This window comes from Cryptomeria japonica, chromosome 1 (genome assembly GCF_030272615.1).
Source record: "Cryptomeria japonica chromosome 1, Sugi_1.0, whole genome shotgun sequence".
NCBI lineage: Eukaryota > Viridiplantae > Streptophyta > Pinopsida > Cupressales > Cupressaceae > Cryptomeria > Cryptomeria japonica.
In genome coordinates this window covers 23,512,459-23,540,069 of record NC_081405.1, presented here as the reverse complement: position 1 = coordinate 23,540,069, position 27,611 = coordinate 23,512,459, and the positions used below count along the sequence as shown (strand labels likewise).

Genomic DNA, 27,611 nt, shown 5'->3' with positions numbered 1-27,611 from the left:
GAGCATATATGGGTGGCACGTTTACGCTAGGCATAGTCCTCTTGTGCATCCCAAAGCATTGGAACGTCGAGAGTCATACCCTACCGACACGATCTCTCAAGTGCCCTGAGTCCAAAAAAATGTCAAAATTTTACGAACTGTTTCTTCCAATCCAGGACACATATGATCAATCCATTTGAACCTATGGGGTCACGTGAGGCTCCTCTACAATGGCCTATATCGGTTATTGACGGCTCGGAGCCATTTTCAATTCGTAGCATTTTTTCGCCTGCTGCAAAAACCGTCAGTTGCATGCAATGCAAAGTTGCAAGATGGGCTAGAATTGATTCCATTCATCCTATGCACAAACCGACGTCACAAATGCATTTGGGTGGGTACATTTACGCTAGGAATTCTCCTCTCGTGCATCCCAAAGTGTCAGAACGTCAAGAGCCATACCCTACTGGCGCGATCTCTCAAGTGCCTTGAGTCCAAAAAAATGTCAAACTTTGATAAATTGTTTCTTCCAGTCTAGGACACATATGATCAATCTGTTTGAGCCTGTGGGGTCATGTGAGGCCCCTCTACAATGTCCTATCTCAGTTTCTGACGACTCAAAGCCATTTTCAATTGGTAGCCTTTTTTGCTTGCTACAAAAACTGTCAGTTGCATGCAATGAACAGTTGGAAGATAGGCTAGAATTGATTCAGTTCATCCTGTGCACAAACCAACATCGTGAGCGTGTCTAGGTGGGTAGGTTTACGCTAGACATTCTCCTCTCATGAATACCAAAGTGCAGGAATGTCGAGAGTCATAGCCTACCGAGATGATCTGTCAAGTGCCCTGAGTCCAAAAAATTGTCAAACTTTAAGGAACTGTTTCTTTTAATACGACACATATGATAAATCTATTTGAACCTTTGGGGTTGTGTGAGGCTCCTCTACACTGGCCTATCTCGGTTTCTAATGACTCAGAGCCATTTTCAATTGGTATCATTTTTTCGCCTGCTGCAAAAACCATCAGTTGCATGCAATCAAAGTTGCAAGATAGGCTAGAATTGATTCTATTCATCCTGTGCACAAAACGATGTCATGAACACGTCTGGGTAGGTAGGTTTGCACTAGGCATGCTCATCTCATGCATCCCAAAGCATCGGAACATTGAGAGCCATACCCTACCAGTGCGATCTCTCAAGTGCCCTGAGTCCAAAAAATTATCAAACTTCGACAAACTATTTCTTCTAATCCAGGACACATATGATTGATTTTTTTGGAACCTATGGGGTCATGTGAGGCTCCTCTACAATGGCCTATCTTGGTTTCTCATGACTCGGAGCCACTTTCAATTGGTAGCATTTTTTTGCTTGCTACAAAAACTATCAGTTGCATGCAATGCAAAGTTGCAAGATAGGCTAGAATTGATTCGGTTCGTCCTGTGCGCAAACCAACATCATGAGTGCATTCGGGTGGGTATTTTTACGCTAGGTATGCTCCTCTTGTGCATCCCAAAGCGTCGGAATGTCGAGAGTCATACCCTACTAGCACCATCTCTCAAGTTCCCTGCGTCCAAAAAATTGTCAAACTTCGACGGACTATTTCTTCCAATCCAAGACACATATGATAGATTCGTTTGAACCTATGGGGTCACATGAGGTTCCTTTATAATGGCCTATCTCAGTTTCTGATGACTTAGATCTATTTTCAATTGGTATCATTTTTTTGTATACTGCAATAACCGTCAGTTGCATGCAATGCAAGGTTGCAAGATTGGCTAGAATTGGTTATGTTCATCTTGTGCACAAATCAACATCACGAACGCATCCGGGTGGGTAGGTTTACACTAGGCATTCTCATCTCATGTACCCCAAAGCGTCAGAACATTGAGAGCCATACCCTATGTAGATTTTTTTTTTGACAATAATGACAATTTTTGCTCAAATTGTATCTAGACTGAATCTATGACTCCCATGACCCGATAATGACTCAAATAATTCTCCATGATTATACAAGAATAAAAAATTATCATGATTGACCTTATCATATCACATGTATAAACTCAAAACATAGTCACAAAACATAGACACAAAAAATAGTCACAAAACATTATCACATATTATTCAAAAATTTGCCTCTAAATATGGTCAAATCAGCTCTTGGCTATTTGAATATACAAAATAATGTCTTACAAATCATCTCATGGAATTTTATACAAAATTTGGCATTACAATATGTGCTATTCAACTCATTGCCATTTTAATATACAAAATTTGACATCTAAATATGTACAAATCAGCTCATTGCCATTTAAATATACAAAATTATGCTCCTAAAAATGTACTTATCATCTTATGGGCATTTATATATACAAAAAATAAATATAGAACAATTCGTCGATGATATATACAAAATTATCAAAATCATTCTACTCTGAACTATAGAATCAATCAAGTGAGCCTTCAAGATCGACTCTAACCTATATTGTGTCATGTATTGCGTCGTGGTCAGATTCATGAACTTTCCATAAAATCTTGTTATGAGGTCTACCACGATACCTTAAATCAAATGAATATTTGTTGCAAATACAAGGTTAGGGAAATGAAAAATATGTATGTGTGTTTCAAAGTCCTTGAACAACCAAACATTAGAATTCTTGAGGGGGTATCTCCTAAGCCATGTTCCTGTCATGACAACAAACTCTATTGGGTACTCAATACCCTCTCCGTCAATGATCATGGTTGTCATTTTTATTTTAGGCTCAACATAATGACACAAAAAGTAATCAATTCCTTCTTCATTGTTCTCTTCTGCAACAACAACATACACATGACCTGCATTTTATAAAGTGATCATTATTACCAAAAATAAAGTGTGATGTACAAAAAAATGAAGAAAAAAGAATACTTGCAAAAAATTAACTCAAAAAATCACTAGAATCCACTAGGTCGGATACATGGTCGAAATCCACTGATGTCTCCTTCTGACTCAATTGTAGTGCTTTGGGAATTTGATATGTATCAATGGGAACCAATGGTTTACAAGACCATTTGTTAACCCACTCTTGTGATTCACATTCTTCCCACATAAAATACATGCATAAAGAGCAAAAACTTACCATCTATCTCGTATAAATTATGAGTGAACTTGCATTTGAACTCATAAATGAGTGCATGTCACTAGATAGTTTTCAATGTTAGATTCAATGATCAACCAAAAACATCTACGAACCATTGATGTACCTAGATTACCTGGACCCATAGTAGAGTTACACCATCACACAATTGTTTCTGCATCTATTAACTTAGCACCACCTTCGTACTTCAATTCTTCTCTAGCTAGGGCTCTTTTTACACATGCTCCTGCACCATCATGCTCTCCCTTACCATGTCCTGCCTCGGTGAAATTCCAAAAATGTTGTACATCGCTTGTCATATGCATCCTTGTCAACCAATAAAACATCCTTGCATTCTTGAATTGTGCGGTGCAATTATCCGACTATATGAAGTGTCAGTTGTATTGTATGTTTCTTTCCTTTAAATTATCATAGAAAACTTTAAAGCATCCTTGTACAAAATCCAACGAATGAGTACGATCATCACTTATGTAGAAGTGATACTCTCTTATCACCTTTCTATCCTCCTTTGTGTTATCATCTACATGCATAAATGTTATGTATACAAAAATAGAAACCTGTGTAAAATGATAATACATAGATTGCACTTCATTTTGAGGTTGTAGTGTATAATTTTCAGAAAAATAATGATAGAGACAATGGTGCCAAGAGGAAATGTGTCCTTGCGTAAGTTGAATTTTTCATCTAACCTTCATGCTCTATGTGTATGTACTATGTACTCATAAACTAGTTTCTCTTGAAACATTTTCATAAATTCGGCTACACATATATCATTTTTCACTAACTCACATCTCTTAAAATATTTTCCATCTTTAACCTCATATGTGATTGTCTTGTATTTTCCAAAAGAAACTAGTTTCATACCAATTTCATGTGTGCTTTCCAAATGTACACATATTGGTAAACGTTGCAAACCACCACATATATCACAAGAACCTTCCAAACAAGGAATCTTATAATAAATGCAACCATCATGTCTATTGCATAGCACACTTGAAATAAATTCTCTTGCCGACTTAGGAGGTGCTTGTATATTGCATTTCTGCAAAACATCATTAGTGTGCAAAGTAGAACAAATATGACGTAGTGCATGGAAAATTCAATATGCATCCTACAACAACACGTGGTGCATACATGATTAATCTTAACATTAAAAGGTTTTGCCATTTCAAAAAATCTCTACAAAATTCTTATTTGAGGAAAATTTTCAAGGAATCTTTCATAAAAAAATGTTTCAGTCATATCCAAATACTGTTTGGCATGTGGCTCATGATTTCTAGGCTCGATTTGCCTTCTAAAATCATCTTTTTTGTTGGGCGAAAATCTTGTGTTGTCATGCCAAAAAATTTCAATTAATATTTTTAGTGCATCAACAACAACCTTGTCTTTGCGTGGTAGTCTAACCGAGAATACCCAAAGAAAGTTATTTTTGGGTTCCTCTATTTTTTCCAGCCTTTGTAATGCTTTACTTAATGTTGTTCTACTAACATTTAATGACTTGTTTTGGTTATCAAACGATCTTTTTTTATTTTCTTTCTCATTATGGTTGATGTAATGACACATCGAGTAGCATTAGAATCTTTAATACATGATTTTGAACCAACGACTTGATATGCATCAAATATATTTCTCACAATAGTTCTTTCACCATTACTTTTAGATGATCTTAGGCATAGAATTTTCATTGTCTCTCTATAATTTAAATTTTTAATCATTTGAACAATTAATTAACATCTTCTAGTTTGATTTAAGTTTTCAAAATAGTTTTGTCATATTCTTTTAACCATTCTCCTACAAGTTCATTCATTCATTTTATCGGCCATTGGCTTCAATATATTCTCATCAATGTCAATTAGATAGTTTGGTTTCCTACGAATGATTTTAGGAGGTGTTAACATTGATGCATTGTGTGCATTGCGTGGAGGTGTATGTTCATCATTTAATTTATTATTCAATAATGTCTCTTCTTCAATTGCACATTAGGTTCATACGGTAATCAATTGTCTGTTCTTCAATTGCATTAGGTGCACTATGTTCGATTGGTAAATTGAATTGAGATGTTGAGGATGATATACCTTCTTGTCCCATTGTTCTTATGCCATGTAATTTCCTATTACACTACCTTTGTCTTTCCTTTTCAGCCTCTCTTTGTTCCATCATTCCTCTCTTGTTCTCATGCTTGATATCGGTTATCCTAAATAGAATCATATTACATATTTATGTAAACAAAAGTAAATTTGACATCAAATAACCTTAAATTTAAGCATTATCATTTTTTTGAATCAAAACTATTAAACAATCACAATAATATTGTCAAAACTAATAAGAACAACAATTCGATCATTTGAAATCATGCAAAAACAAAAAATTCACTTACTTCTATGTATAAAACAGTGACAAAAGTGTAGACACAGTTGCAGTGGGGCTTTCAATGACCTCTTTTGAGGTCTTTGAGGCTCTTGGGAAACTAAAACTATGTCTAAGTATCGCGTACGCGGTCTATTACTAACCGCGTACATGCTGTTAGTCCCTAAATGTTTGCAAGCCCAACAATATTTTTTTTGGCACCCTATACACGTTGTTAGTCCCTAAAATGTTTGCAAGCCCAACAATATTTTTTTTGGCACCCTGTACACGCTTAGAACTCATAAATACCCTGTACGCGCTCCTAGGCCTTAAAAATGTTATGGCAGGGCAACGAACTAATAGGCTCAGTACCCCGTACGTGCTATTTGTAGTTAAGAAAATGTGAAGGAAAAGGGAGGGGAGGGAGAGGAAGAGGGGAAGGGAGAGGGAGATGGGGAGGAAGCGAGAGAGAGAGAGAGAGAGAGAGAGAGAGACGAGAGCGAGAGAGAGAGAGAGAGAGAGAGAGAGAGAGAGAGAGAGAGAAGAGAGAGAGAGAGAGAGAGAGAGAGAGAGAGAGAGATGTGGTGGAGGGATGATGAACAATGGGTTTTGTACACTGAGTCAAATGCTAAGTCTATCAAGGAAAGCATAGCCTTTCAAGCTCAAACTATGGACCTTGGGATTATTAGGTCTACTGTTCATCCAAATGGTGGACCACCTACATGGAAGACCTAATTGCAATACAATAATATAAAGTAAGGGAGATAAAGGGGGTAGGGAGAGAGAAAGAGTGGGGAGGGAGAGAGGAAGAGAGAGAGGGATGGGGTATGGAGGAAGGGAGAAGGAGAGAGAGAGAGAGAGGAGAGAGAGAGAGAGAGAGAGGAGAGAGCAATCTATTAAATCGTATCCTATCAAATCAATCTTACTGCATAAGATAATAAGATATTTAAATGTAATGGAATTGATTTCATTTCCTTGGTATGGTTATAAATTTCTACCCAAACCATGAGTTTAGAAACCACTTCGTATTCTAAGAATTGCAGGGGAGCAAATTAGGAAGAAAAAATGTGCATTACCAAAGATTGCCCAAAGCCCACCACAAGAGGAGTGTGGTGGAGGGATGATGCACAATGGGTTTTGTACATTGAGTCAAATGCTAAGTCTATCAAGGAAAGTATAGCCTCTCGAGCTCAAACTGTGGACCTTGGGATTATTAGGTCTACTGTTCATCCAAATGGGTGACCCACTACATGGTAGACCTAATTGCAATACACAATATAAAGTAAGGGAGATAAAGGGGGTAGGGAGGAAGAGAAAGTGGGGAGGGAGAGAAGAAGAGAGAGAGGGATGGGGTATAGAGGAAGGGAGAGAGGGGGAGCGTGTTGGTTTGTTATTCTTTTAAGTAGTACTGGTACTTCTTTTTATATTGTAATAATGGTTCATCTTGCCACCTTAGAATACCGTATGACCCCTTAGGATTCCATATGCTCCTAAAGGGTCATGTGGTGTTATGTGGGGTCATACAGTGTCCTATGACCCCTTGGGACACCATATCACCCCCTTAGGTGTCGTTATGGGTCATGTAATGTGTCCTTAGGGGTCATATTATGTCCTTCCACCCTTTAAGACACCATATGACCCTTAAGACACCATATGACCCCTTAAGACACCATATGGTGTCTTGATGAGTCGTATGGAGTTCTAAGGGGTCATATGGTGTCCTATGACCCCTTAGGGACATCATATGACCCCTTAGGTGTCAAATTTTGTAAGCAGTATTAACACTTGTTTTTATATTGTAATAACGGTTCATCTTGCCATCTTGAGACACCATATGACCCCTTAGGACATCATATGCTCCTAAAGGGTCATGTTGAATTATGTGGGGTCCTAAGGGAGAGAGAGAGGGAGAGAGGGATAGGGAGGGAGAGAGAGGGGAGAGAGAGAGAGGGGGGGAGAGAGGGAGACAGTACACATACATACACATATGTGTGTATATATACTTAATATATAATATATTATATATTATTATATAATATATAATATATTATATAAAATATTTATATATTATTATATGTATATACACACATATTATATATACAATATCATATTATACCACACTCCCAAATTTTAAACAAAAATAGCGTGTACGCGTTGTTTTAGCTTTATTACCACGTACGCACTGTTTATAGTAAACACAACGCATATGCGCTGCTTATACCATAGGTACCCCGTACGCACTTTTGACTGGTTAGGCTTGGGAATAGGCCCTGGATGACAAAGCTACAGGTTGGAAGTTTTGATATCCCTCCATTTCCCTCCTTTTTGACATGTTTTATTTTATCAACTTGGTTCTCGACTTTGTCATCATCAGGTTTACACTTCATCAAGTGGATATTTCTAAAATTGCCACCATATTTTCACCCATCTTTTGAGCTTTCTAACCATATAAATTTTTTTTAAATTTGAACAACAATAACATATTATTATTGAATTTCTTATACCAGTGTCTCCATAGATCTCACAGACATACGTGTACCTTTTTTTAAATAACTTTTGATCTACTTATCAAAATTTTAAAAACTTTATATATTATTGTAGTGCACCTTGATTCTTTACAATTTAAAACAATTAATTGTATTTCAATTTTTTAGTGCAAGTTATGCTTCGCGCACGAAATAGGTACCTAATTTTCAGGATGTGCTCGATTGGAAAAATCATTAAAAAAAAATACTCAACAAAAAATTACAAACAAATACACAACTTCTAGTGCTCACTTTTAACTATAACTATCTTTCTGCCAAAGGATTTGTCAAAATACTAAATCTAACTATGACTTTTTTGATGTGCTCGTTAGACACTATGTTATGTTTTTCAGAAAAAAAAATCAGGGTCTATTTTTCGTGCGCGAAGTATTTGACCCCCTTAATCTTATCCAATTTTGAATTAGTGGTTTGGAAAATAGATTCAGAGTACTACAATATTGGTTGTTTGATTATCTTCATATCTTGAGTGGACGACTTTCAAATTTTGCCTCCAAGTTCAGGTTCACCTGATTTCAGAAAAAAAGTGTCCACTTATACCCCTTTTTGACCACCATCTTTGTGCACTTACCCGTGCTTTTACCCATTTTCTTAGGGAACATGTAACATGCCAAAAGATGGAAATACATTGAATATAATTTGTCTCTTAGGGGTGGGAGTTATTATATATCAATAGCTAGATATCACTTGGCTGAAAATTTTCTACAATTTTTGGTATGATCACCCAACTTGTAGCAAATTGCTATTTTTTATAAAAGTTAAGAGTGACTTCATGAAGTATTTGTAGAGAGATAAATTTATAAAAGGAAGGAACATGAAATATTTCTCATATGATTCTCATTATATTCTTAACTCAGCTATATTGATGACGACTTCAAAGGATATAAAGGGAGGAAATTATTACTCTGGGGATTATGATTGATATACCAATTACATCTTGTCCCAACAAGAAGGCATATTGTTTCATTCTAACGGTGATTACATAGTGTAAATCTATGATCCAAAATAGATGACATTTAGGAAACTATTGAGTTTGTTCCAAAATCTCTCATTTCTTTATTTAATATTTGTCAATTGTGTGAATATACTCCATAACCACTTCAATTCAAAAGAAAATTATAGTAACCACTTTGCTTTGAGAGTTAAATAAGTTCTATCCTATCTAAATAGTTAGTTTGTTTCTCTTATAAGGGTGTAATTCACAAATTCAATTGACTATGGGCTCGTATTAGCAATCCTAATCATTAGATTTTTTAGCAACGACATTCTATGACAAAAGGTATAATAGAAATTTACCTTTGTGCTTAGGGATTCTCTATTGTTCATTTAATTCTATTGAGGATCAAGATATTGTATTTGATGGCCACACTTGGCTTTGTCATTTTGCTAAAAGCTTGTCATCCTTTCTTTAATGCCCATATTGAATAATTTAATGTGTTTCCCATTTGGATTCACCTTGTGATTCAAAATTTGAGGCTATTGGTACAATTATGTGGGTCACTTCACTTAGGTAAAACTACTAAAAAAATCACTAACACCACCTTCACATAAATATTGGTCAAATTGGATTTATCTAAACCTCTCCATACAAAGGTTGTTTTGTAAGTTTTGGATTTTTCTTGGTGAGAACCTTTGTATTATTATGGTATTCCCTTTTCTCATAGGAGTTTCTTTTACATAAATCATTTGGCTTATTTTTGTCCTCACTTTAAGGTCTTGAGATCTTCCTATTGGTGGAAGGATGTTGTTTGTGAACATTTTACAATTGATATAATAGTTTTCTATTATAAGTCTTTCAAGTATCCTAATATTGGTGGGGAGGTGGTCCCTCCCGCACCTTGGTTCCTATTGCACTTGTTTTGGATTCTCCCCCCTTTTGAAGTGTTGAATATTTGTGCCCTCTTTTGATGGTGTTATGATTTTCACTATGTCAGATTACTATGTCAGGTTTACATGTGTTTCAATGCAACAAAAAATAAATAGCATACAATCGTTAAGATCCCTCTTAGCTTTCCGCCCATATAATTATTTTCAAATTTCGATTATCTTAAGGCCCCCATCTCTAATTCCTTTTGTTAGTGTCTCTGTTTTTTGTTAAAAACTAACATATCATATTTTGGAATAGATTTTTACTCATTTATCAAAATTTGAAGCAAATTTACTTTTTTATAAACTAGACTCCATTATACATAATTTAAAAAATAAAAAAGTAAAAAAATAAATTTTGATTAGTTTTCACAAATTTTTGTGGGGAGCATGCTTAAATTTTTGGTTTTTAAGATGTGTCCACTTCAGAAATTTGTAAAAATTTATATATTCATCAAAAAATTAACCAAAAAATCCAACATAAAATTCAATGTGTTAGCTACTTTCTCACATGAGAGATTTGTAAAATTCTAAAAAAAGTTAACATTTAGGGGCGCCACATTTGGTTCTATGTTATATTTTTTTCTAATAAAACAAAACCAATAAATGTAGTGCCCTTTTGAAACCCTTAGTCTCCCACAATTTTCAAACAAATTAGTAGTTTAGAAAGTAGATTTAGAGAACTTAAAATTTTGTTCTTGGGTATGTGTAGGATCGTGAGAGGCCAAAAAGTGGCAATGGGGAAAAACGCGTTTTAAACTTTGCCAAACACGCCAAATTCTGCTTTTGACTTTTTCTAATGGTCGACCAAAATTTGAATTTGGTTTGGTAATACCAAACCGAAATGGATATCCATTAATAACGAATATCCATTTTGTGACATCAATAGTGCGATGTCATGTTTTCCAAAATGGATATCCATTTTGCTCAACATGAAAAACATGCTTTAGTAAAATGGGCATAATTTTGCATTTCTTATCAAAATTTCGGTCTTTTAAAGGCATTGGAAAGTTAATTCAAAGGCCTATGAAATGGATAAGATAATTTTACTAGAGTATACACTAAAAATTAATTATTATCATTTCAAGTTAATCCTTCATTTTTAAAACTTTAAAAGCTCACAATTTTGCATACAAAGTCTCTCTTTTTTCCTATCACCTCCTTTATCTATCACTTGTCTATCTATACTTCTATTAATAACTTTTATGTATCTATTCCTTCTCTAATTATCTCACTCCATTTTCTCATCCCATCTAGATATTTCCAAAGTTATATCTATCTCTATGTATATCTCCCTCTTTCTATTCTCGTCTCTCCCTCTCCCACTCTATCCTTGTCACTCATTTCTATCTCTCTAATAATCTCTCTTCTATATATTTATCTCCCCCTTCTACCTTATCCAGCATATACCTATTTATTACTTTTCTATATCACCTACTTTCTCTCCCTATATTTTCCTCTATCTATATCTCCCTATAGATCTATCTTCATGTATATTTATATCTCATTATCTCTAAATCTCAATTATTCAATAGATCTCTCCCTCCGGTTTTCCTACTCTCTTTATCACTTTCTAGCCATATCTATCTCTACATCCATCTTCACATCTCTATCTCTTTCCCTATCCATCTCTATTTCTATATGTCCCTCTATCTTTATATCTCTTCCTCTATACATAATTAATCTACCTCTCCCTCCCTTCCTCTATCACTCTCTCTATGTATCTCTCCCCTTTCTATACCTTTATCTCTTTATTTACTCCATATCTATACATCTCTTCCTCTCTCCCTCTCTCCCTCCATCATTCTCTATAAACCCTATATATATCTCCCTTTTCTCTCTCCCTCTCTATCTATCCCTATCTATAATTTCCATGTATCTCTTTATCACTCTCTCACACTATCTACATATCTCTATCTATCTATATTCCTTTTCCTTTATATCTCTCTATCTATTCCTTTTTGTATCTCACTTTGTGTACCCCTCTTTATCCATTTTTCTCTATCTCTCTATATATTAATCTTTGTCTTTACCTCTCTCTTTCTCTATATATATTTATCTCCCTCTCCCTTCATCTTCATTTTTATCTCTATCTTCCTCTCTCCATTTCAATCTCTAGATATGTCTCCCTCTTTCTATCCATCCTTGCCCTTTAGTATTTCTCCCTCCCTCTTCATAGTCCTTAATATCTATATCTCTATTTATGGCTATCCCTTTTCTAGGTATGTCTATCTCTCTCTATTTCTACTTCTATCTCTCCCCCCTCTATATATTTATCTCTTCTACCTCTCATTATCCCTCTCCTCTCTCTTTATTTGTATCTCCCTTTCTATCTCCATCTCCCTATCTATCTCTATTTTCATATATGTAGAGATCTCTCTCCCTATTGGTAATGGATCTTGATTATCTTTCTAATTTATATTTTTTGTGTTAGCTATATTTTGATCTTAGTTCCTGATGAGGTGTGTGGAGTATATTTTCCCTATGACTTTTGTTACTAGGGAGGGAGGGGGAGTGGTAGAGAGGTTTGTGTGAGAGAGATAGAGGTTGTGAGAGGGAGAGATGGGGAGAGAAGTGGAGAGAAATACAAGGAGAGACAAAGAGAGAGAGGGTAATTAAGAGGAGGGGGCAGGGGGAAGAGAGAAGTATCAACTAAGCAAGAGGAAAAGAGAGGTTAGAGAAAAAGAGGGTTATTGAGAGAGAGACAGAGGGTTATTGAGAGTGAGAGAGAGAGAGAGAGAGAGAGAGAGAGAGAGAGAGAGAGAGAGAGAGAGAGAGAGAGAGAGAGAGGTGGTAAGTGCACAAAGATGGTAGTAAAAAAGGAGGGTATAAGTGGACACTTTTTTTCTGAAATTAGGTGAACCTAAACTTGGAGGCAAAATTTGAAAGTCATCCACTCAATATATGAAGATAATCAAAGAACAAATATTGTAGTACTATGAATCTAGTTTCCAAACTACTAAACTTTTTCAAAATTGGATAAGATTAAGGGGGTCAAATCCTTCGCGCACAAAAAATAGACCTTGATTTAAAAAAACAAAACATAACAGTGTCTGACGTGCGCATCAAAAAAGTCATAGTTAGATTTAGTATTTTGACAAATCCTTTGGCAGAAAGATAGTTAAGAGTGAGCACTAGAAGATGTGTATTTTTTTTTGTAAAGTTTTGTTGAGTATTTTTTTTTATGATTTTTCCAATCGAGCACATCCTGAAACTTAGGTATCTATTCGTGTGCGAAGCATAACTTGCACTAAATAAATTGAAAAATACAAAAAAAATTTAAAAACTGTAAATAATCAAGTGCACTACAATAATATATAAAGTTTTTAAAATTTCTATAAGTAGATCAAAAGTTATTAAAAAAATGGTACACGTATGTCTGTGAGAACTATGGAGACATTGGTAAAATAAACTCAATAATAATATGTTATTGTTGTTCAAATCTAAAAAAAATTATATGGTTAGAAAGCTCAGAAGATGGGTAAAAATATGGTGGCAATTTTAGAAATACCCACTTGATGAAGTGTAAACCTGATGATGACAAAGTCGAGAAACCAAGTTGATAAAATAAAACACGTCAAAAAGGAGGGAAATGGAGGGAAATCAAACTTCCAACCCGTGCCTTTGTCATCCAGGCCTATTTACAAGCCTAAACAATCAAAAACGCGTACGGGGTACCTATGGTATAAGAAGTGCGTATGGGGTAGCTATGGTGTAAGAAGCGCACACGTGCTATCTTTACTATAAACAACGTGTATGTGCTACTTTTGTTTAAAATTTGGGAGTGTGTATAATATGATATTGTATATATAATATGTGTATATACATATAATATATAATTTATATACAATATATAAATATATAATATAATATATATAATAATAATAATAATATATAATATATTAAGTATATATATACACACATATGTGTGTATTGTCCCCCTCTCTCCCCCTCTCAAGCACATACAAGGTGCCTCTCTCTCTCTCTCTACCCCTCTCTCCCCTTCTCCCTTCCTCCACACCCCATCCCTCTCTCTCTCTCTCTCTCTCTCTCTCTCTCTCTCTCCCTTTTCCTTCACATTTTCTTTACTACAAATAGCACGTACGGGGTACTGAGCCTATTAGTTTGCTACACTGCCATAACATTTTTAAGGTGTAGGAGCGCGTACACGCTAATTATGAGTTCTAAGCGCATACAGGGTGAAAAAAAAATACCATTGGGCTTCCCAACATTTTAGGGACTAACAACATGCACATGATTATTAATATACTGCGTAAGCGGTGCATAGACATAGTTTTATTTTCCCAAGAGCCTCAACAACCTCAAAATAAGTTTTTGAGGTCATTGAAGGCCCCACTGCAACTGTGTCTGCACTTCTATCACTGTTTTATGCATAGAATTAAGTGAATTTTTTGTTTTTGCATGATTTCAAATGATTGAATTATTGTTCTTATTAGTTTTGTAAATATTATTGTGATTGTTTAATAGTTTTGATTCAAAATAATTACGACAAGATGCATATTTATGGTTATTTATTTATGAACTTTTGTTTACATATATATGTAATATGATTCTATTTAGGACAATCGATATCAACCATGGGAAAGAACAAGTGAGGAATGATGGAACAACAAGAGGTTGAAAAGGAAAGACAAAGGCAGCGTATGAAGAAATTACGTGACATAAGAACAATGGGAGAAGAAGTATGTCATCCTCAACATCTCAATTCGATTTACCAAATGAACATAATGCACCTAATGCAATTGAAGAAGAGATATTTGATTTACCGTATGAACCTAATGCAATTGAAGAAGATACCGAATTGAATAATCAATTAAATGAATTGAATGTACACATTGCACCGATGTTAACACCTCCTAGAATCATTCGTAGGAGACCAAAGTATCTAATTCACATTGATGAGAATATATTGAAGCCAATGCCCAATAAAATGAATGAACGAACTTGTAGGAGAATGGTTAAAAGAATATGGAAAAACTATTTTGAAAACTTAAATCAAACCGCAAGATGTCAATTAATTGTTCAAATGATTAAAAATTTGAATTTTAGAGAGACAATGAAAATTCTAGGCCTAAGATCATCTGAAAGTAACAGTGAAAGAACTATTGTGAGAAATCTATTTGATGCATATCAAGCTATTGGTTCAAAATCATGTACTAAAGACTCTAATGCTACTCGATGTGTCATTACATCAACCATAATGAGCAAGAAAATAAAAAAAGATCATTTGATAAGCAAAACAAGTAAATCATTAAACATTAGTAGAACAACATTAAGTAAAGCATTAGAGAGGCGAGAAAAAATAGAGGAACCTAACAATAATTCTCTTTGGGCATTCTCGGGAAGACTACCACGCAAAGACAAGGTTGTTGTTGATGCACTAAGAATATTAATTGAAATTTTTTGGCATGACAACACAAGAGTTTCACCCAACAAAAGAGATGTTGTTAGAAGGTGAATCAGATCTACAAATTGTGAGCCACATGCCAAACACTATTTGGATATAACTCAAACTTTTATGAAAGATTCCTTGAAAATTTTCCTCAAATAAGAATTTCTCAAAGAATTTTTGAAATGACAAAACCTTTTTATTCATTTTTTGTATATATAACTTCCCATGAGCTGATTTGTACATGTTTAGGGGCATAATTTTGTATATTTAAATGGCAATGAGCTGATTTGTACATATTTAGATGCCAAATTTTGTATATTAAAATGGCGATGAGCTGAACCGCACATATTATAATTCCAAATTTTGTATAAAAGCCCATGAGATGGTTTGTAAGAAATTTTGCCAAGAGCTGATTTGACCATATCTAGAGGTAAATTTTTGAATAATATGTGACAATATTTTGTGACTATTTTTTGTGTCTATGTTTTGTGACTATGTTTTTAGTTTATGTGATGTGATAAGGTCAATCATGAGCATTCTTGATTCTTGTATAATTATGGAGAATTATTTGAGTCATTATTGGGTCATAGGAGTCATAGATTGAGTCTAGATATAATTTGAGCAAAAATTGTCATTATTGTCAAAAAAGTTGTCAAAACAATTATCAAGCAACTTCTACATCGTGCCGGTAGGGTATGGCTCTCGATGTTCCAGCACTTTGGGATGCACAAGAGGAGAATTCTTAGTGTAAACCTACCCACCCAGACGCGTTCATGGCGTCGATTTGTGCATAGGATGAATGGAACCAATTCTAGCCTATCTTGCAACTTTGCATTGCATGCAACTGACGGTTTTTGCAGTAGGTGAAAAAATGCTACTAATTGAAAATGGCTTTGATTCGTCAAAAACTGAGATATGCCATTTTAGAAGAGCCTCACACGAACTCACAGGTTCAAATAGACCGATCATATGTGTCCAGGATTGGAAGAAACAGTTTGTCAAAGTTTGACATTTTTTTGGACTCAAGGCACTTGAGAGATCGCATTGGTAGGGTATGACTATCGACATTCTGACGCTTTGGGATGCATGAGAGAAGCATGCCTAGCATAGACCTGCCCACCCGGATGTGCTCGTGATGTCGATTTGTTCATACAAGAACCAAAATTTGACCATTGTGAGCATGAGGGTGCTCTCACACCACACACATATTGTTGTTTATATTCATATTGTCGATTTTTGTTGTTTATATTCATATTGTTGATTACATAGTCAAATATTCATTTAAATTTATAAAAGGGCAGCCACTAATACAAAAAATCCACAATAATGAACTGAATACAAGGAGTTTTGTAGGGTTAATTCAACATTTTAGAAATTTTATCAAATCATATTCCACGATTGCAATGTTTTATATCATAGATTTTTGTTGTTTATATTTATATTATTGATTACATAGGCAAATGATCAAATAACTTTATAAAAGGACAACCATGAAATACAACGAATACACAATAATGAACTCAGTACACATTTATTGGATCGAATATCAACATATATATATATATATATATATATATATATCAAAAAAGGCATGTCTGCCAAGTCAATACAAGTATTACAAAAATGTGGCATATGCCATGTCCAAATCGATACAATAAAAATGTAGAATATATCTAAAAACATTGGTCATTCTATGACCACAACTAACACTATATGATCCTAAACTTGTGGTGGATCATCAAAATCGAGCCTCTTCGATGCAGTACATGACTTTGTAGATGGCTGCAAAACCACAATTCAAAAGCCAAGTTAGAATTATTTTGTAGAAAATAGTTCACAATTAACAACATAACTATGTATTTAACTATAATTCCTTTGCAGTTGAAATGTAGATTATCTCATCGATTGATCTCGGAGCTAATGTCTTCGCTCTCCTCTCCTTGTCACTCTTAGGAGTTTTCTTGAAGACAAACTTAAAAGGATCCACGTTATGGCCAGACCGCGAAGGGGGCTATTGTAGATTAAATGTATAATTAATACAATGTACTAACATAAATACATAAAAAACACTTAAAATCTATATATAGAAAATAATGACGTACCAGTGCCTGAGATGCTTCTCCAATGGACTGAGGATGACTCAGCATCGATGGAGAAACTGTCGCTATTACCTATACAAAAAATGATCAAAGATTATATGTAATTAATATAATGATAAGTATTGTAGGTTAAAAATAATTAATGTAATATATCAAAAAAAAGTGTACCAGATCATGAGATGCTTCTCCAATGCCCGGAGGAGGGCTTGCCATTGATGAAGCAGCTATGGATATTTCCTGCATGAAAAAAATTATAAGATTATAATTTGTCACAAGTTCACATGTACACGTGCATATAATCATGAAATCAAGAAAATAAAGTAGAGATACATACCTCTGCCCTCTCTCGATCCACAGGTGAATCAGGTGCATTCAACAAATCCACATAGCTCAATGGTCGTTGTACATGTAAAATAGACAAAAAACACTAATCAATCTACAAACCCCAACTAAGACTTGATTTCAATATTTTCAAACAATTGTACAACTAAAAATGTGTTCAATTTTACCTTCTTCCCACTTTTTGGCATCTTCGAGGAATTCTTTTGCTTAGGATGAGGCCTAGACATGGAGGAGGTACCCTAAAATAATAAAATTAACATGAGATATTAGTACAGATAATATATTAAACATAATTTTAAAAATATAAAATTAAATGACTTGCATATTCCATCAAAACAATACATAAAAAAGGTTGTACAAAATATGATACTGTATATCCTTGTAGGCCAAAATTGATCGTTGAGAGCGTAATGTCATCAATCTGGGACATTTGGTCCACTGCCAACACCTACAAACCAAAAATTGGACCAAGCAATAAAGATAGTTAGTATATCTTGTAATTTTTTTGAATTTAAAGTGTACTATTCTATTTTAACATGTTACAAAATTTATACCTTAGGCATTGAAGTTGCAGCTGTAGTAACTGCGAGAGGAGTATGGGACACTGTTGCTACATCCTGAAATGCATATTGTTTGTATCAATTTAAATCGATGTATAAATAAAAATTCATTTATGTAATTACAAATTTAAAGTGACTGATAAATAGAATGCTATGAATTCAAATCAACACACCTGTGTCTGTGGCTGATGGGGAAACAACATCTCCATCAGCTCCTTTATCAGCACCACATCCTCAACCATGCAGGTCTGACATCTACTCCCACAAATCATGCACGAATGAGATGTGGATTCATCTGCAGTGGCTTCATCATCCGTCCCTGAGCATATCCCCGAGCAACTGACACACACATGTTGAATGGGCTCTTTGTCACCACCTGGAGCAACTAATAGCTCATCATCCAGTACAAGAGGGTGTGCTAACTGTGTTCCATGTTGGATGACGACATTAGTCAATGTTGTGGCTTCCTGAAGAGTTTGTAGCTCCCTCGACTCTTTTAGCTCTACTGGGACAACCTAATCCACCTTGGGTTTGGGTGCTAGGGGGCGATGACTCTCCGGGGCTACTCACTTATGGGCTCCAGGTCTATCTTGGGCAGAGCCACCACCTCTACCATGGAACTCTCTCATGTTAAAATAGTTTGGCCGCACATTGAGGACAAACTCACAGTATTCTTTTCTCAAAAAATACAATGGCACCTCATAATTATTACAAGGTGGATCATCAAAGAGCATCCACCACCTCTGCCAAAAAAAATTCTTCATCTGCACATTGGTACACCAATGTATGAGAGACCTCTTTGCATTAAGAGGTAATGACTGACCAGTTTTAGGATCAACAAAAAGGGCACACATTTGTTGTTTACTAATTTTTTGTTTTCACTCCCTCGTATGATAACCCACCAGCATAGTATTGAAGACACATATCCCTAAAGTTTCCCCATTCTGTAATTTGTGTGGAAATGGTTGTGGCACCACTAGCTAATGTTTCTAGGCTAGTGGTGAGGGATTTATGATGCTCAAGCTCAGATGTTTTCAATTTATTAATCAGTCTATTTATTTTAGACTTGTTTTTCCCTAGCTAATTAATCAATTGCTCCTGTGTTTCAAGTGTACAGTCAAAAGGAGGAATTGGATGTGTATCTTGTGGGTTTTTTTGGGGTTTTCAAGAGGTGCATTTTGTTGTGGATTATCACAATCTATTTTTTGAAACAAAAAATAAAAAAACTTAATCAAAATAAACGAAATTAAATTCAAAACGTAAAACAAATTGAATAAATGAGAAAGAAAGACAAAAATTAAGAAAAACTAATCTTGATCCATAGCATTTGGTGGAGAAATGAGGCATCCTGTTCATAGTTTCATGGCCAGGAAAAGGAGGAAAAAACATTGTGGTCACGAGAAAATAAGACCCAGTTCTTTTTTTTTAAAAAAAATTGACAGATACCATGTATGCGGTTTTTTAGGGCTTATGAGCACGTATGTGCTCACTTTCCTAAAGATAGCGCGTACGCGGTATCTTTTTTAGGCTCAAGAACAACACACCTAAGCGCATACGAGGTGATTTCAAATTTTAGAACCGCGCATGCGCTGTTTGTTTTTTCTTTTTTTTTTGGGTGGTGTCCACTTTTCTGACCATCATATATGTGCGTGTACTGAGAGAGAGAGAGAGAGAGAGAGAGAGAGAGATTTGGAGATAATTAGGGTGTAGGATGAGAGTAGAGAGGAGAAAATGTTAACAAAGGGAGAGACTTGGAGAGATGGGGAGAGAGGTGAAGAGAGAGAAAGAGTAATGAGGGGGAGGGAGAGAGGGAGAGAGGTGTACGAGGAGAGGGTGATTAGGGGGAAAGAGAATGACAAAGATAGAGAGGGAGGTAAAGAGAGAGATTAATTAGGGGGAGGGGTAGAGTGGGGTGATGAAAGTATCAATAAAGGGAGAGGGACAAAGATTTTAGAGAGAGAAAGGGTGATTGGGGGGAGGAGAGAATGAGAGAGAGTTGGGGTAATTGAAGGGTAGGAGGAGAGGGGGAGAGGGGAAAGTATCAATAGAGAGAGAGAGAGAGAGAGAGAGAGAGAGAGAGAGAGAGAGAGATTTGGGATAAAGTTAGAGGGAGAGATATGTGTGTGAGAGAGAGATGGTAATTGGGGACGAGAGAATTAGAGAGAGAGTTGGGGGTATTTAGGGGGTAGGAGGATAAGTGGAGGGTAAATTATCGACAAAGGGAGAGAGGGAGAGATGGGGAGATAGGTACAAAGAGAGAGGTCTAGAGAGAAGGTAATTAGGGTGAGGGGGAGAGGAGGGAGAGAGAAGTATCAACAAATGGAGAGAGAGAGGGGGGAGTATCAACAAAGGAAGAGATGGGAGAGATGAGGATTTAGCCCTCTAATTACCCTCTATCTCTATCTCTTTGTTTATAATTCCCTCTCCCCCCTTCCCCTCCCACTAATTATCCCTTATTTGTCTCTCTTCACCTCTCTCCACATCTCTCCCTCTCTCCCTTTGTTTATACTTACCCCTCTCACTCTCCTCTTATCCACTGATTACACCCAACTCTCTCTCTCATTATATATTCCCCTCAATTACCCTCTATCTCACCTCTCTCCCCTTATTCCTTTATAGGTACTTTCCTCTCCCCCCTCTCCCCCACCCCCTAATTACTGTCTATATCTCTCTCTTCACCTCTCCCCCTGTCTCTTTTCTCTCTTTGTTGATACTTTCCCGTCTCCCCCTCTCCTCTTACACCCTAATTACCCCCAACTCTCCCTCTTAGAACTCTCTTCACCCCAATCACCCTCTCTCTAACCTCTCCCCCTCCTCTCTCTAAACTTTTTTGACAGATACTACGTATGCAGTTTTTAAGGGCTTATGAGTGCGTACGCACTCACTTTCCTAAAGACGGCGCATAGGCACTCACTTTCCTAAAGATAGCGCATACACGATATCTTTTATAGGATCGGGAACAACAGACCTAAGTGCGTATGAGGTGATTTCAAATTTTAGAACTGTGCACGCGCTGCTTGTTTTTTCATATTTTTTTTGGGTGGTGTCCACTTTTTTGACCACCATCTTTGTGCACATACCAGAGAGAGAGAGAGAGAGAGAGAGAGAGAGAGAGAGAGAGAGGAGAGAGAGAGAGAGAGAGAGATGAGAGAGAGAGAGAGAGAGAGAGAGAGAGAGAGAGAGAGAGAGAGAGAGAGAGAGAGAGAGAGAGAGATTTGGGGATATTTAGGGGGTAGGATGAGAGTGGAAAGGAGAAAATGTTAACAAAGGGAGAGATGGGGATAGAGGTGAAGAGAGAGAAAGAGTAATGAGGGGGAGGGGGAGAGGGGAGAGAGGTGTAAGAGGAGGGTGATTAGGGGGAAAGAGAATGACAAAGATAGAGAGGGAGGTAGAGAGAGAGTAATTAGGGGGAGGGGTAGAGTGGGGTGATGAAAGTATCAATAAAGGGAGAGGGGAAAAGATGTTAGAGAGAGAAAGGGTGATTGGGGGGGAGGAGAAAATGAGAGAGAGTTGGGGAAATTCAAGGGTAGAGAGTTGGGGCAATTCAAGGGTAGGAGGGAGAGGGGGAGAGGGGAAAGTATCAAGAGAGATCGAGAGATCGAGAGAGAGAGAGAGAGAGAGAGAGAGAGAGAGAGAGAGAGAGAGAGAGGGGTGATGAAAGTATCAATAAAGGGAGAGGGGCAAAGATGTTAGAGAGAGAAAGGGTGATTGGGGGGAGGAGAAAATGAGAGAGAGTTGGGGAAATTCAAGGGTAGGAGGAGAGCGGGAGAGGGGAAAGTATCAAGAGAGAGAGAGAGAGAGAGAGAGAGAGAGAGAGAGAGAGAGAGAGAGAGAGAGAGAGAGGGGTGATGAAAGTATCAATAAAGGGAGAGGGGCAAAGATGTTAGAGAGAGAAAGGGTGATTGGGGGGAGGAGAAAATGAGAGAGAGTTGGGGAAATTCAAGGGTAGGAGGAGAGCGGGAGAGGGGAAAGTATCAAGAGAGAGAGAGAGAGAGAGAGAGAGAGAGAGAGAGAGAGAGAGAGAGAGAGAGAGAGAGGGTAATTGGGGTCAAGAGAGAATGAGAGAGATTTGGGATAAAGTTAGAGGGAGAGATATGTGAGAGAGAGAGAGAGAGAGAGAGAGAGAGAGAGACGGTAATTGGGGAAGAGAGAATTAGAGAGAGAGTTGGGGGTATTTAGGGGGTAGGAGGATAAGTGGAGAGGGTGAATTATTGACAAAGGGAGAGAGGGAGAGATGGGGAGATAGGTTCAAAGAGATAGGTCTAGAGAGAAGGTAATTAGGGTGAGGGGGAGAGGAGGGAGAGATAAGTATCAACAAATGGAGAGAGAGATGGGGGGGTATCAACAAAGGAAGAGATGGGAGAGATGAGGATTTATCCCTCTAATTACCCTCTATCTCTATCTCTTTGTTTATAATTCCCTCTCCCCCCTTGCCCTCCCACTAATTATCCTTTATTTTTCTCTCTTCACCTCTCTCCACATCTCTCCCTCTCTCCCTTTGTTTATACTTGCCCCTCTCACTCTCCTCTTATCCACTAATTACACCCAACTCTCTCTCTCTAATTATATATTCCCCTCAATTACCCTCTATCTCACCTCTCTCCCCTTATTCCTTTATAGATACTTCCCTCTTCCCCCTCTCCCCCACCCCCTAATTACTCTCTCTATCTCTCTCTTCACCTCTCTCCCTGTCTCTTTTCTCTCTTTGTTGATACTTTCCCCTCTCCCCCTCTCCTCCTACACCCTAATTATCCCCAACTCTCCCTCTTAGAACTCTCTTCACCCCAATCACCCTCTCTCTAACCTCTCCCTTCCCCCCCTCTCTCTCTCTCTCTCTAGTTACCCTCTCCTTCTCACCTCTGTGCCCCCTCCCTTTGTTGATACTTCACTCTGCCCCTTTGAATTTTATTGCTAGAGATGGGAAGGAGATGTAGAGAGACTAGTCGATATCTTAGGGGAGAGAGAGTGACATAGAGGAGTAAGTGATTAAGAGGTAGAAATACAAGTGTTGTTAGTTGTTAATGCTACCTATGGGTTGTTAGTGTAAAGCGCCAACACCCTTGTTTTGTTGCTTATAATATCAAAAACAATTGTACAACTATATTATATTGTATATTTATAATAATAAAAATAGTTATAAACCTCAACAAATATTCCTATCTTATCACAAATCTTGATAAGATTCATGTTCACATCTAAAATGACAATAAGAAATTTTAAACACACTTTAAAAAATAATAATTTTGAAACACACTTTAAATTGGAATCTTAAATTATCAAATATTATGAATAGCTTAGCAACCAAGATAAAATTTTAACATTTTAATCAAACTGTCAATTACAAATGAAACTAATCACATTTGCTTTTATTTTAAAAAATATTAAAATAATACTAATATTAACAAAAATTATTTTGTATAAATGAAAAAATATTTTTACTTTTTTATTTGTAAGGGCAATGAATCATAGTATCCCCAGATTCTATATTTTCAAAAAGAAAAGACAAATTAAGAACCATATTTATAAGCGGTAGCTTGGGGCATGCACGACAACCCAATAACATGTCTAGATCGAAAAAATTAATATCTTAATTGACTAGAACATTTTGTTGCATCTTTCCCAAATATAGTAGAACCGTTTTGTCGACTGCATAGACACCACAGTATTCCTAGTTTTCCAGATTGCAAACAAGTTGATTCATTTCTTTGTTTACAACGGTCCAACAGATTATTTACGTTGAGCACTTTGGATCCTACATCCTTTCGTGGTGGATAACTAACTGACAAAATCACTATAAAGCAGCCATTTTGTTGGCTGTGTAGACACCGCCCTTTGTTTTCTAGATTTTGGACGAAGGTATTTATGCTTTGTTGTACTTTATTAAAAAAAAATTGTACAAACGAATATATTTAAAGAAAGGCTAGGGACTCCATAAAAACATGAATGATTCAATATTCGCTGTTATCAAATATTTTATATTTAATTATTATGTACTATCTAATCTAATCTAAAGAATCTAATTATTATGTACTATCTAATAAAAAGTGTTTTTTGAATGATGTGCGAATTTGGCGGAATGGATACCCCTCAGTCCTTAGCTCTTAGCTGAAGAGGTTCAGCCTATTGACTCGTGCCTCCGTATCGGGTGGCAAAAATTACTATGTGAAGGCCCTCGCTGGGCTGGCAGCTCGCGGACTTCATGCCCTTGCTGAGCTGTCGTGCTCGTTGGTCTGGACGTTCATCAATATATATATATATATATATGACTGCATAACCACCAATTAATCTTATTGTATTTATTATCATAAGAGAAGGAAAATGTGTTTAGTTATATAAAAATGAATTAACTGTTTGGTTGTGTTGAAATGTGAAAGTTTGAATGATAGAAGTGATCTAACTTATCAATCAAACCAGTCTTTTTATTAAAGTAGTTGTCTTTAGCAGCTTTGAGAATGCTTTTTTGATTTCAAATCTGATGCATACCCCATCGCAACTTTTAAGCTTTTTGAGTGATGGTCCATCTAAAGCTATAAAGGTGATAACTTTTTTTTCACGTTCTTTGCTTTCACAAACCTTTTCAAAACCAAGAAAGAGTACAGATTTTTCTAGATTATATCATGAGTTTCATTACAATATGCTTAAGATTTAAGTTCAACTTAAAAAAAAAATTGTCAAAATGTAATACTATACTGAAGAGTCATTTGATTGATCCAACTAAACAAGGAAAATGGATTTGTGTACCGCAAACCGCATCTAAAGATAATTGTGATTGTTTGCAATAATTGGGTAGTCAAAAAGTGTATGGGGTTTAATATAGTGTCGGCGGCAAAAGAAACAGCACAGTAATAAGTGGCTGGTTGTATCTGCAATTTGATGTCTATGGTAAACCGTTTTGTTAATTTATGTTGTATTCTCTTTCAATTACTTCTTGTACCTCACCTGTTATTTTTTATGCTCTTACTTTGATTCAATACTTCAAAAACAATGGCGAGTAGAAGTGGAAGTGCACACGTTGTAGCGTTGGCCTTTCCTCAAGCAGGCCACACAAATCCCATTCTGCAATTCTCAAAGGACTTGGCCTCCCAAGGCGTGCTCATCACTTTCGTCAGTTTCGCCTTTGACCACCACAGAATGTTAAAGGCGGAGAAAACGCTCCAACGCCTGGGCATACGTATTCGGTTCGAGTCCATTCCGGACCGACTTCCGCCTGGAATTGACATCGTTTCAGATCTTCCTAAAATCTTATCGCAGTTACATCAGATGGAGGGATCCCACCTGGAAGAGCTCATTCACCGCCTCAACGTAACGGGACCTCCTGTCACTTGTATTGTTCATGATGCCTTTATGCCTTGGGTTGCCCAAGTTTCGCAAAATTTAAGCATCCTCCGAGCTCTTTTCTACACGCAGTCTGCAACTGTTGCTGCAATCTATCATCATTTTAAATACGATTTGTTTGTTAAATATCTCGCCCTTTTTATCCCACACTCGTAGTAATCTTTTAAATTATTTCTTCCCTTTTTCGCTCTCGCATCCCTATCTGCTCAAAATTAAAGTGAAACTTTGCTTACAACAAAAGTTTTTTTGTTTTGTTTTGTTTGGGTTTTGTTTTCACAGTGGAGAAGTGGAATAACTGCGAACAGGATTCGAATGACGTTGTTGTCATTCCTGCAATCGGCGAGATGAGAATGCCCGATTTACCGTCGATATTTTTCCCTCCACTTCTCACTGCTGGTTGTCTCGACATCAATCTAAAACTCATCGAGAGTTTTAACGGCGCGTCTTGGGTGATATTGAACTCGTTTGATGAGCTCGAAAGCAAAGCAATCAATTACCTGAGGGAAGCAAATGTTCCAGTCTGTACGGTGGGTTCACTCATTCCCTCCGCTTTTCTGGATAGAATAAATAGCGAGGACACACAGTTCGGCGGCAGCCCCTGGGAAGAAGAGACAGAAGAGTGTATGGAATGGCTCAACTCAAAGCCTCCTCACTCTGTTGTCTACGTTTCCTTCGGCAGCATAGCCGCCATTAGTACAAAACAACTCAGGGAAATAGGTCGTGGCTTGCAGAGCAGTGAGCAGAATTTTTTGTGGGTGATCCGTAGCGCCGCAGGGCAGGGAACTGTGTGGGAGGGGTTTGCAGAGGAGATTGGAGATCGGGGATTGATTGTGAAGTGGAGTCCTCAACTGAAAGTGTTGAATCACCCGTCGGTGGGAGCGTTTATGTCTCACTGTGGGTGGAATTCGACGGTGGAAGGGCTGAGTGCTGGGGTTCCGATGCTCGGCTGCGACCTCTGCTTCGATCAGCCCACCAATTGCAAAGTAATGGTGGAGGTGTGGAAGATGGGTGTGAAATTAAAGCGGACGCAGCAGGACGATGGTGATGTGACGTTTGAGTGGGATGAGATTGAGAGATGTGTGCGGAGGGTGATTTGCAGCGAGGAGGGTGCAGAGCTCCGAAAGAATGCAGTCCATTGGAAAGAGTCAGCGAAAACGGCGACGATGGAAGGCGGTTCTTCTCATTCCAACGTTAGCAGATTTGTTAAAGAGGTGACAAAATTTCGACAGTTACTAGTGTCTCAATTAAATGAGATTTGATTAATAGTTAGTAGTCACTATGTAGAAAGTTGGTTTGTCCAAAAGTTTCTGTCGATAGGCAGATTATTTATGCAATTTATTTTTTAGGCTGGTCAATCACATTAAAGAATTTAATAAATTTTTTTTAATTTCTTATAGTTAAAATTTATGAACATATTTTTATAATTTAAATATTCTTATTTATTGACTCTATTATTAGTTTATTGTGGAAATAGTCATTGTTCATTTTTTAAACAATTTGAATTATTTATCTTTTGTTTGAATGCATATTATTAAATACAAAGTACTCTCCAATGAAAAAAATATTACAATAGATGCAAAAGATTAATTGTCATTTAATGCTCATTGATTGCATATTGTTGTCCTTGTTCATTGTTTCAAAGCAATTCTAGAAGCATTCTCAAATTTCATTGTTTCTGAAAGTGTTCTCAGGTTTCGTTGTTTCTAACTATTTCCAAAAGCGTTCTTAGTAATTTCAGAAATAATTTCAGTAAGAACAAGAAAAACTGATTAGTATTTATTTTCTTTCATATTTGAAAGAAAAATTTAGAAAATTGTTGTTTTTGCTTGTAAGATTGAGCTACCCAATTTGGAAATTCCCCAAATGGGCACTAGGTTTGCTTATATGAAGTATTACATCTGGATATATGGTTCTTATATTTTGGTTTGCCCTCTAATTGAGGGCAGAGTTCTATCAGTAACATTTATTGAAAATTGAAGATTTTGTGTCTATTTTAAAA

General features: G+C 36.6%; 1 protein-coding gene across 1 annotated transcript in view; it reads left to right on the top strand.

The window, feature by feature from the left end:
* Nucleotides 1-27,061, top strand: part of LOC131028717 (UDP-glycosyltransferase 74E2) — a 70,551-nt gene extending 43,490 nt beyond the window's left edge. The window contains exon 2 of the mRNA XM_059218528.1: nt 25,892-27,061. Within this exon, the coding sequence (XP_059074511.1) occupies nt 25,892-26,871 (980 nt within the window). The 3' untranslated portion in view covers nt 26,872-27,061. The remainder of the gene's footprint in view (nt 1-25,891) is intronic.
* The last annotated feature ends 550 nt before the right edge of the window (nt 27,062-27,611 follow it).